The sequence below is a fragment of the Rhododendron vialii genome, chromosome 1a (assembly GCF_030253575.1).
Source record: "Rhododendron vialii isolate Sample 1 chromosome 1a, ASM3025357v1".
NCBI classification, from domain to species: domain Eukaryota; kingdom Viridiplantae; phylum Streptophyta; class Magnoliopsida; order Ericales; family Ericaceae; genus Rhododendron; species Rhododendron vialii.
Genome location: NC_080557.1, coordinates 48,385,843 through 48,398,389, shown reverse-complemented (window position 1 = coordinate 48,398,389; position 12,547 = coordinate 48,385,843). Strand labels below are relative to the sequence as shown.

At 38.4% G+C, this 12,547-nt stretch overlaps 1 protein-coding gene across 1 annotated transcript; it reads right to left on the bottom strand.

Moving 5' to 3' along the window:
- Nucleotides 1–3,684: 3,684 nt before the first annotated feature.
- Nucleotides 3,685–5,632, bottom strand: LOC131305186 (exopolygalacturonase clone GBGE184-like). The gene is made up of 3 exons (XM_058332389.1): nucleotides 5,261–5,632; nucleotides 4,487–4,804; nucleotides 3,685–3,999 (listed from the first exon to the last, which is right to left on the bottom strand). Exons 1-3 carry the CDS (start codon nucleotides 5,417–5,419, stop codon nucleotides 3,694–3,696), a joined length of 783 nt encoding a protein of 260 aa, XP_058188372.1. The 5' UTR covers nucleotides 5,420–5,632; the 3' UTR covers nucleotides 3,685–3,693.
- Nucleotides 5,633–12,547: the final 6,915 nt, after the last annotated feature.

Below are 12,547 nucleotides of genomic sequence, written 5' to 3'. Positions count from 1 at the left end.
AGTTTTATACAGTGTGCGTATATATATATCAGGGCGGTTTCGGGGACCCTTAAAAAAACCTCTAAAAAACCCCCCCAATTTCCTGATCGAATTTTGATGATTCGAGCCGCTCAATGTAATCAGAATGTGATTTTAAAGGTACTTGCGAAAAATCAACAAAAAAATGACCGGAAAGGGTTTCATCCGAACAATTTTTTATTAAACTTTATTGAACAGTCCAATAAAAAACTGCTCATATCAAGCCCTTCCCGGTTATTTTTTTTACCAATTTCTCGCGGGCACCCTTAAAATCATGTTCTGAACACATTGAACGGCTCGGATCATCAAAATTTGATCGGAAACTATGAGATTAAGATTTGAGAGATTTTTTTAAAGGATTTTTTAAGAGTCTCTGGAACCGGCCGTGTGTGTATATATATATATATATATATTTATTTATTTATTTATTGCTCCCTCTCTTTATGGGCTCACAAAGTTGGGCCTGAAAACAAGAAATCTGAAGTGGGTCTCGAGTCTCTCGACAACCAAACCAGCCCACTCAAACTTGGATTTCTTTATTTGCTTGGGTTTTGCTTTCCCTTTACGATTAAAGTTAAAATATTTATGACCATCTATTTTTTAAATAAAAATACAAATTTCGACACACATATTGATAACCGATCAAATTTATTTTTCTTAATATATGCAATACTCTGTGGGCCTTACAAGATGAACGGTTCATGTTATCAATAAAAGCACGATAGGACCCATAATGATGGTGGTAGAAAACCCATGGCTTCCACCGTCGGCAGTAAGAAATGAATCTCTTTCTCTTTAACCTGAGTAATTATTCAATACCCCTAGCCACCTCCACGCGTGCATGGTCCCCCGAAGTCTCTTTTTCATCATATATTATTGTGCGTGAACTCCATCAAAATGTGTCATGAAAATGAGGCTTGGGATACCACGCGACAGTGCTCCGAGAATGTTGATTTTTTTTTTCTTTTAATTTGAACTTTGTACATGTCATTTATGCTATGTCGAGATTTTGAATTTTATGTATTGGCTCCATTTTGGAGTATTCAATTATGCTTTCGAGTTCGACCGAGTCGTCTCAGATTTGGACCGGTGGTTGTTTTTTGTACCTCTATTTTAGTTGGTTATTAGTTGTCATTGTATGGTTTGCTCTGTAATTAGATTATCTGTAGATGCCGTATGACCGATATTAATGAACTGATTTGGTCTTTCGATTGAAAAAAAAGAAGAAGAAGAAATTTTAAATTTGATAATCACCAGAAGTAAAGTGAAATTAAAGCAATTAGGAATGAAAATACAATAAGGCTCCATTTTGTAAACTCAATCAGTACTTATTTTTTGAATTAAAGATGACGTATTGTGAGAGAATGACTTGTCTCATAAAGCTGAAAATAACTACTACTTAAAAAATAAAAACTTTAGCGGAACGGGACCTAAAAACACAAAAAGGAAAATTTTTATTACCCACACTCTCTCTATCTCTCCCTCCTCTTAGGTTAGAACGATGAGGAGAAAAGAGGAAACTAACTAGAAATATATTTTTGTTAGTTTTGTCTACCTTTTGTATAAGAGAAGCTCTATAATATCCACTCAATTGATATCTCTCCAAATTTTTTTTCCTTGACAAATTCACAATAACGTTACTGATCGATTCGAAAATATGATGCCAAACTTGGTCATTTCATTTGAGACGCTCTCTTTGCAAACGTCATGCCTGGTAGGGGTGTGCAAAAAACCCGAGCCCCGACCCGACCTGAGGGTTTCGGACGGGGGCCGAACATATGGTTCGGTCGGGTACGGGTACAATTTTCCAAAAAAATCAGTTTTCGGTTCGGGGCTCAGGATGCTGTTTTTTTTTACTCAACCCGACCAAAAGGCTCGAATTCATATTGTTTACTTCGGTTTTGGTCGGACCCGACCCGACCCGACCAAAAAATTCAGTTACGCGGACGGGTATCCCCCCTCCTTCGGTTCGGGTCCCAAAAATTCGATAACCGACCAATCGGGTTCGGGGCCGAACCCAACCCGTGCACACCCCTAATGCCTGGGTGCAATTATTATTATTATTAATTTTTTTTATAACTGGAAATTGCAACTTCCTCATCCCTATCCCTCCTACCTACTATTACAAAAAACAATTTTGCAAAAAATGATACTGATTTCACTAAGGAGAAAATGTGTTTCATTTTTTTTTTTTTTTTTGATCCGCAGAAAATGTGTTTCATTGATAATGAATTTTAAGAGAGGTTGAGCATGACTTTCCATCTGGGCATACAATAGGCGAGGGTAAGCTTCCACACAAGCATGAATTTCGTCAGCTGTTATTCCTCTAGGGTAAAAAAAAATTCTGTTTAAAATTAAAATTATACCCGGAGAACATTATATCGGCAAATTAATGCATCTAAATTAATGAGCCATAATTCTACCTCAAAGTTTCCATATATAAATTTGAAATTTTCAGTCCCATCTATTAAAATGGAGAGGGTCTCGATCCATGTTGTAATATGGCCAAGGCAGATTTTGAGTACTCTCGAGTAGGGGTGGCAAATTGAACCCAGACCCATCAACTAGAAAATAGACCCAACCCAACCCATTTATTAGTTGGGTAAGAATGGGTTCAAACCCAGCTAACCCATTATTAGTTGGGTTATAATTGGGCATCAATTGGGTCAACTTAAATGACCCAATGGGCAATGAAAGTAACTCATCAAATTTCATCTCTTAATTGGTCTATTTTCCAAACCCAGACCCATCAATTGGTCTCTTTTCCCCCTCTCTCTCTCTCTCTCTCTCTCTCTCTCCCCCCCCCCCTCCCCCCCCCCCCCCCCAAACCCCCAGGCTCTTTTCCCTCTCTCTCTCTCTCTCCCTCCCTCCCCGCCCCCCCAAACCCCTAGGAGCATGACCTTTTCTCTTTTTTATTCAATTGTTTTGTCATAAATCACACGCGTCCAAAAATATTTTGAATGGTCCGAATTAAAAATCAATTGTAACCGATAACAATTATTTTGACCAGTCAAAATTGAAAACATATCTCATCCATTAATTGTGCGAATGGACCCGTGAAATTGTGCTCCGCCGTGAATAAATTTCTCTCATGGTGTCCCGCAAAGGGTTTGGATTAAAAAATTGACTTATTTGTTTGTCCTTATTCAAATTTTTTTTGCATTTTTTTTGTTTTGTGTCATATTTTTGTGACTTATTAATTTGTTTTGATGAGAGGAATCGGAAAAGTAAAAAAATTTGATCGAAACTTATAATTTTTTGAATAAAGACAAAAAAAAAATCAATAAGACAAAAAAATTACTTATTCTCGTCTTTTTGAAAAAATTTATGAGTTTCGATCATAATTTTTTTTTACTTTTCTAATTTTTCGATCATAATTTTTAGTATATATGTAATTGGGTTAATGGTCGGGTCGGGTTTGCTTTAAAATAAATGGGTCGGGTATGGATATGGGTAATTAGACTCATAGTTAATGGGTCAATGACCCATTAAAGACCCAACCCACTAACAACTTACCCAATTTGATCCAAACCCGCCCGTTTGCCACCCCTACTCTCGAGCCTAGAAATTCTCATAATGCATGGTAGAAGAATGTGAATATATCATATTTTGTGATATACGTACACTTGTATCTATAAGTACACATTGCCACCTATTTGTTACTCCATTGTTTAGCTAGTGAAGTAATGGGCCGGCGCCAAGTCCTGGGGTACATCTACCGGCGGATATGACAATATTCGTAGCGCCTTCGCCCTTGGAGATGCAGTCGTCGCCTGTTGCAATGTTGCAACTTTTCACAGTGATTTGATCAGAGTTGCTTATATGGATCCCGTCGGTGTTTGGGCTATTGGAAGGCGCAGTTACGTCGAGGTTTTGGAATGTCAAGTTGTGGGAGTCGGAAACTTTTATGTTGATTCCTTTGCTATTCACCAACTTTACTCCTTCGAGAATAGTATTGTTCACGTTCAAAAACCCAATGGACTGCATGCACCATGCAAATAAATCAACAAGTTAAAGAATGGTTAATGTAATTACATACTCCAAATCTCAAGAACAAGAACAAGAACATGTAATCATACCGGTCGTTGTTTAAAAAAATAGGCATACTTAATTAGAAACAAATTAAATCAATCATCTGATCATTTTCATTTTTATTACAGGAAAATTTGAAAGTATCTTTCCAGTGTTTCCTCATAACTAAAAACGTGTTTCATTACAAATTCTTCATTTTCCAAAAACCATCAATTGAACATTATTTTTAGGTGTTGGTTTTGAAGAAATTGAGAACATATGTACTTAACTGACATGTTTCTTAGACAGTTGGTTATAATATTCTTTTTTTTTTTTTTTTTACAACTAGGTGTCCGGATCAGCTTACGTATACCATGACTAATCATGGTTATCATCCAAAAATGTAAACCAGCTAACGAAGAATTTCTGAACATACAAATTATATATGGATACTTACAGGTGGGAGAGGAGAGTTGCATACGGTTTGGCGACCACAAGAATCATATTGCCATGAAGCCTCCCCTTGGCCGTTAAAAGTTCCTGCACCGGTAACTGCCAAACCGTCTACATCTGCAATCGAAAACCACTGACCATTCGGGTATTCACTGAGATCGGTTTGAGCTAATACGGTACCCTGAACTTCTACAATTATAGGCTTTGGGCAATTACATGGTCCAACAAAGAAGACTTCCCCTGACAGATACGTCCCTGGGGGAATAACAACTTTTGCTGCTCCATTTGATTGACATGCTGCATTCCATGCTTGTATAAATGCCTGCATCAGCATTCAGTTCGTCTTGATAAATATTAGAACCTCGGGCACCAAGAACCTCGATCTTGTTACTTAAATGGTTACATGTAACATATTCGAAGGACCAAATTAGACATGTTCCCAGGTAATGACATGCTGAAATTTATTAGGCCAATCTTGAACCTTATTCTGAGATCGTAGAATCAATGGTACCATACAGAACTAGGACACAAAAATTTATATGTCGCCTAGATTTATTGAATGCATAATAATTCGCTGTACACACAAAATGAATCTAAACTTTTGAAGCGCGTTTTCTGTTGATTATCAAAAAGAAAAAAAGTGCATTTTCTCTGTCTCAATTCTGTGTTCTTGACTTTGATATAACTAATTTCAGATACCGAAAGATTTTCATTGCATCCAAAAGTAACGATCTCTTCTTTTTTTTTCTTTTCGATCTAGAATCCGAAATTGACTCACCTGTGCATTCTCGGACTCGCCATCTCCGGTAGCCCCATATTTGGTAACATCAAAAACTGTAGGCACAAGATCAGCACGACCACAAAAGAGCAAAGCTGCTAGGCCCACGAAGAAAACAGTAATCTTGGCTACTTCATCAAACCTTCTTACGAGGGCCATTGTGGCTTTGAACCCTGAACTTGCAGTTTTTCAGTTAGTTTTAGAAAGATCAATCAAAAAGCCAGAGGCTTGTAGAGAACCAATTGACCAATATTTGCTCAACCTATTTATGCACATTTTTGACCCCTCAATCTTTTCTTAGGCAGCTTTTGGCTGAGAGAAAAGAAGGGAAACCCTATTGAGGTTGGTTGGTTCCCCTTTTTTCTTAGTGAAGGCAAATGTCAACCGCTGCCAAAAAGAGTCGAAAGTTTGGGTGAATTAATGACCTTTATACCAAAAGTTTGGTCAACCACTGTCTTGATTTTGGATATTAAATTGAGTTGTAGGACATACTATAAGGATTTTTGTTATAAAAAGTACATAAATATTTTTTCTTAAAGTCTAAAGGACATTCTGTCCAGGATTTACGAAAAAATCCTCCCAAAGTTGACCGGTATTGAAAGTGCCTAAAACCTTAAGGTACCCTATGAAAGTGCCTAAACCGCTAGAACCGTATAATAGGAAAGTACACCCTAAAACCTTATGAAAGTGCCAAAAATCCTAGGTACCCTATGAAAGTACAACAAGATCGAAAAACACAAAAAACACCACAAAAAAAAACATATTTTGTGTTAGCCAAACAAAACTCTTATCTCATTTAAGACAATTTAAATCAATAAAGACATTTTTTTATGTTAGCCAAACAAAGTTCTTATCTCATTAAAGGCAATTTTGTCTTTTCACGGACTCTAAACTCTAAAATATTTTTATTAATGGACTCTACACATACAAAAATTGAGGCTGAACTAAAACTCCTATAGGGTTATTTCATTTGGACTTTAGACTAATAGGCTGATTCATTTATTCCCTTTTTCAATAGAGGTTTTACTAGCAACTTGCATATATTGTGGAGTAATATTTATTTATTTTCCATATAAGGACAAAAGGGGTGTTTCGGAGCTAATTATTTTTAGTTTGTGGATTCGTAGAATATTTTAACTTTGGGATGTTTTGGATTACTATAATATAATGTAAATCTGTAAGGCATTTCTCTTCTTCCACAAGTAAGGATTCGTTAGAGGGTGTTCCACCAACCCTTCTTTTTATAAAAGTTCTTTTTCTTGAATTTTCAAACTCAAATATACTGAAAATGAAAAATAATTTTTTGATTTCTTTTGCACCTTATAAAAGATCTCAATGAAATCTATCAAACAAGATTCATATTGATAGAAAAATTATTTGTGTAAACACATAATTTTTGATCTTGAAATTTACCTTCCTTTTCAAAAACCTACTTTTTGAAAAAGTGGAACACTCTCGTAAACATCCGGAGAGCACTGACGTCCGGAGAGCACCGTCACGTGGTGCTTCAAATAATTTCAAAACCACATAATTATATGGAGTCCATACACTTAGTTGTGGAGTCCACAATAATGTGTGATTGTGGAGTGGTCCGGGGCACCACGTGGTGGTGCTCCCGGACTACTGAATAATTTCACTCCTTCCACCAATCCTTCCCCTTGAACATAGTTTTTCTATCTCTTTTCTATTTCCCAATTAGATACACTACAAGAAAAATGGTCATTCCCGGCATTTTTCTTCCTAGCATTTTAATTAATGCCGGAAAAGCCACTATTACCGGCATTTTAGGAAAAAAATAATTATTACCGGCGTTTGTTCAAAAAAATGCCGGCAAAAGTCAAGTTTTCCGCCAAAATAAGTACCGCCAAACTATTACCGGCATTTGTTGAAAAAAATATCGGGAAAAATCTTTGTATAATATAAATAATTTTCATTGTGCATTGTAACCCAATATGGTGGCTAGCCCAGTTGGTAGCTTCACACGCGCGCGAGGCAAAGGTCACGAGTTCGATTCTTGGGGCAAGCAAATTCTTCACAAAATTTGTGTGACATGTGGGCACCACGCAAGCGCCACGTGGGCGACACGCAAGCGCCCATGTGGCATTTTGTCTTATATGGTACAATTTTTCCTGGCATTTGTACAAATGCCGCAAATGAGTCCATCTATTCCCGGCATTTGTACCATTACCGACACACTCCTAGACGGCATTTGTTATAAATGCCGGTAATACTTGACAAATGCCGGTAATACTCTTTACCGGCATTTTTTGAACTTTTAGCGGCATTTACGAAATGCCGGGAATAGCAAAATTTCTTGTAGTATGCATAAAAGGTGAATGCCCGTGATTTGGTCTGTTCAATTGGTAACCACTCCCATGTGGTGTGTCCAAAAAAACAAGAACTGTGGTGGTGTTACAATCTTGCAGATATTATCAAACTTAATCTAGGGAGTAGCACATATGATTATCAAACTTAATTAAGCCAGGGAGTATCAACCTTTGGAGAAAGTGACCTAAGTGAGGAACGCAAATTAATCCTCAATTAGGTTATTCTTCAGATTTGAAACTGAAACCTCTCTTAGGAAATTTTTAGGTTTTGACCACTTGAGAAAACCCAAAATTCATTTACCGCCGCATGCGCACATCTTCACCAACTTGTCTTCCATAAGACCGTGACTCTTTTTGGGCACTCACTTGATCAGCACGTCTAGCATATTTTTCTACAGTACCGGCCGGGATAACTACAACAAATTAACTCCATTTAGTTCGCCATCAAATTCATAATGCTTAATTAGGCGTTGCACATATATAATATATTCTTCTCATTCGAAATAGATAGGAGTATATATTTTCTAAATTTGATGACGATCCTATCTTTCTTTTTCTTTTTCTTTTTCGTTGTCAGTTTTTCTTTTCGGAGTAATGCTACGAACATAGACATCTGAACACAGATGTGTAGGCGCGGTCAAAATTATCAACTCATGTTCAAAGGGAGACTGTTTGACCCTCCAATTGATCACGGACACGTAGCGTTGGGGCCCACGAAGGAAGGAAGGATGGCCCCGGTCAAACCCTTGCTCAAGGAAGAACAATTGACCGCCCAACGGTGAAGCGACGCGTATACAGACGATACTGAAATTATTCCACGGAAGACGTCCGCGGGAAGGTACCGCGGAGGCCCGCTGGCCCCGCGAAATTACAAAGACCGTCCCAAAAGTAGCTTTGGCAACACAGACCACGGCGAGAGCCCGTGGGTTGCTCGAAGCCTCGTAATTACCAAAAAGGTTGCATTAAAAGAATGCCCAAGGTTTCGCCCCGGCCCAGAGGCAGAGCCTGGGAGGAACCCCGCGGGTGAAGAACGATCGCCGCGGGTTACGACCTTGCTCTAGCAGGAATTGGGGAATCTCTTGTGGCTTGGTGGCTTAGAGTGGAGGTCTCGCCGCGGGAATACCGGTCGGCCCGCGGAAACGCTTCTGCGGGAAAGCCAGTTTCCTCGAAGGCCAGGAGGTACGAGAGGAACACGTGTCGGGGTCTAATAGGAGCGCCGTCCTGAGCCTGACCTAGGCCCAGGTGCCCTATAAATACCCCTGATATTCCCAATGATTAATGACGACCCTTTTTTTCTGGGAAAGAGTGCGTGAGCACTGAATTTGAGGAATGAGAACATTCTTCCTCAGAGAAAAGGAGTGACCTCATTCATTCAACCCCGGAAAAGGTCAGATACCTCACGGAGAACAAGAGTGACGCGTTGCCTCTGTTCCTCCCGTACCTTCTGCTCCTCTCTTCACCCCATAAGATTTCTTACCCTTTTCCCCTGCTAATCATCGACCAATCGCGCCTCTCCAGCTCACGGATATTTACATGTAAGCGATCCCCCACGAAACCCTCCTCCTACAAGATGTATTCAGAATAATCTGATGCACGTGGATCTCAAACACTGCACGTGAAATCCACACATCTTACAACTCCAAGCAAAGATATATTTGAATCTGTCCCCCTGTTCCAAATCCCAATCTTTTTCCTTCTTTAACTTTTTATATAAAGGATTTGTTCTATGGTGGTTGACTCCTCATGGATGGACCCAAAATCTATCTCTTTACAGGGGACATATATATCTCGGCCCATCTACAATAGAATAATTCATCTTTACTGAGACCTGAGGATATTTTTTGAAGAAAAGTAGGTTGAGAGATAACGACGATGGACTAGAAAATTAATCGAAAGGGTTTCCTATATATCCAATGTTGCTCAGATTTTGTTTCACTTTCGTACGCTTTACTACTCTCACTCAGAAACTCTGTCAAGTTACTACATGTAAATGACGTGAAAACATTTTTTTACCAGACGTAAAAAAATTTACTACGTACTAGAGGCCGGACCAAAGAAAAACTCGAAGGAGGATATATAGTGATAGAGAGCGGTATTAATGTAACTGCTGCCATAATAGAAACATGCACAGAGAGCCATATATAACGACCAAAGAAGGAATAAAACCTGATAGTCGGAGGAGGAGGAGGAGGAGGTGGGGCTGCGGTGCTGTGGTGGAGGCTTTTGCTATTCCTGTTGATTATGGAAGAGAGAGAGAGACAGAGAGAGAGAGGGAAACTGGGAAAGAGGCTCTTTGAATCCGTGAGAGAGAGAGAGAGAGAGAGAGAGAGAGAATTTCCGGATTAGGCAATAAAAGCCCTAACTAAAAGATCCAGTCCAAGAAGCAATAAAACAGGCTAATGTGGGCCCATAATAACGACCCCGGTGCCCATAACAAACAGTTTCAGTATGTTTTGGATGGAGTCGAGTAAATATGCATGCAAAATATTACTACTATTTTTTAATTTTTAATTTACACAATTTTCAATAGGGCTAGTAATTGGCGATGGGAAGGGTAATTAAGTAATTTTGAATGAGGTGAATTACCGCACACAAAGAAACAAGGAACCTGAAAAATGTCTAGTGCTCTAATAAGATCTTGATAACTCCGATCCGGTTTTTTTTTTTTTTTGTGTTTTTTTTCTCCCGACATCAAAAACTATAACGCAAGTCTAGATGTGCTAACTTTCAGATTGACATAGCCAATTAGAAAGCTCCATGCCATTGTTTGTATCAAATCTGTAATTTCTTATATTCCCCGTCGATTGAGTGACGTAACAGCCATGCGGAGTGAGTAGCATCGATCTAGTACCCCACAGGGTGTTTTATTTATATTGAGATAGCTTATTTCACCATTTCAATAATGTTGTAAGTAATCTTAGTCGGGTCCTTCTCTCGGAGGTTATGCAACTTATGCTTTCGTGTCGTAAGTAAGTGCCAGCCAAATATTTAACAATGATTATCGATCAACGTTAAATCATTGAAATTAAACCTCAGTAGTAGTTTTCTATTAGAACATTAATAGAAGTTAGGGTGCGTTTGGTTGGATGGAATAGAATGTACGTTGGAATGGAATGGAATGGAATTGGAGGAATTGAAATTGAAATAATCATTCTCATTCCCATGTTTGGTTGCGGCTAGGAATCAATAGCAAGAATGGAATTTACATTCCAATTCCTGTGTTTGGTATGCTAGAATCACTCGTCAATGGAATGAAAATAAATACCCCTGCACAACATTAGGCTAATTTTTGCATGTCTCCCAACAATAAAATCTCACATAGCAGGTATACCATGTTCATAATTCACACCTATTTTAGCATATCTTCTACAAAAATCTAGGAAAGAAAAGCTAAACGGTTACATTTATAAAATCCTAATGACAGAGCTAAAATATAAGAATTCCCAACACTTCAATTTTAACATCCAAAGTAAATCTTCTTGAGAAAGAAACAAAGCAAATTAAAATAAATACACCAAGTAGTAACTTCACAGATCTCCCCTAAGCAAAGCCATCACAAAATCTTCTTTCTCATCATCTTTCAAGGTAAAGAAACATGCAGTCGTCGCATGATCACGAGCTATGACAAGTAAGGCTCTATGGCGTTGAATCATAGATAGATTTGAAAGCTTCCGAAGCTCGTCATTTACTTTCATCTTAGCCATAGCAAGATCGACACCAAGAGCTTGACTGAACTTATTAGTTGCTTTTTCAATCTTTGAACCAATGATCGTTGCGCGCGCGCGCGCACACACACACACACATATATATGGAGAGAGAGAGAGAGAGAGAGAGAGAGAGAGAGAGAGAGAGAGAGAGAGAGAGAGAGAGAGTATACATACGAGATCCAGATCGACGAGAGAGAAGCCCTTCGAACCCGATCAAGGTGAGAGAGAGAGAGAGAGAGAGAGAGGCAAGAGAGGAGAGAACTGCTTGATCTTCTTTTCTGTAGTTGTGAGAAGCGAGAAACATGAAGGCGTGGTTTCCCGACAAAACGACAAAATGTAGAAAGCACTGGAATAACAATTCCCTTTCTCTTTTTAATGGAACTCTTATTCTCTCATTTGGGGGAATAGTAATTCATTTTGGAATACATATTCCTTCATTTATTTGTGAACCAAACACAGGAATAAACAATCCGTTGGAATAATTGTTCCATTCCAAAGTTTATTTCATCCAACCAAGCGCACCCTTAAGGTTACAAACGTACACTGAGATGGACCAAAAGAGAAACATAAAAAAAAAATACTCTCGATATGCATGACATACGTATACTGGAGTGCATATATGGTAACCGCACTATGTACTCCCACATATTTGACCAAGGTTCAAACCAGTATATATGGCATATCGAGAGATATATATATATATATATATATATATAGTAGTTATAATGTGGTAACACTACTGACTTTCAAAACAACAAAAAATAGCAACATTTTAGACGGTACAATATATCATATGCTACAGTACCGTGTCAGTAATGTACATATATTATGTATAGTACAAGCTAGCTACAAAAAGAAGTGAAATCGTCTTCGAAGCTAGCCTTCAATTGTTGGACCAAAAGCTAATGATTTGTATCCCTCCATTAAGCTTGGCCACATCCCTATCTAACATGCCAGCTGTGGCATGATTTTGCCGAATTGCCGCCTTCTCCTCTAAAAGTTTTTCCTCCAGGATTTCAAAGGCTTCCTTCCCTATTTTCTGGAGGCGATTATGATCAGTTTGAGGCATCTTGTTGATCACAAGGGAGGATGAATTCATGGCCTAGCTTTACCCTAATTCTGATATATATATCTGGTTCGATCAGGATTGATCAATTTGCTTTCTGATCAAAGCTCTCGCTCATTCCCACTATTTATAGTACTCCTGGCCTGTATATATCTAAAGCATTTTCTATATATTTTTATTCTTAATT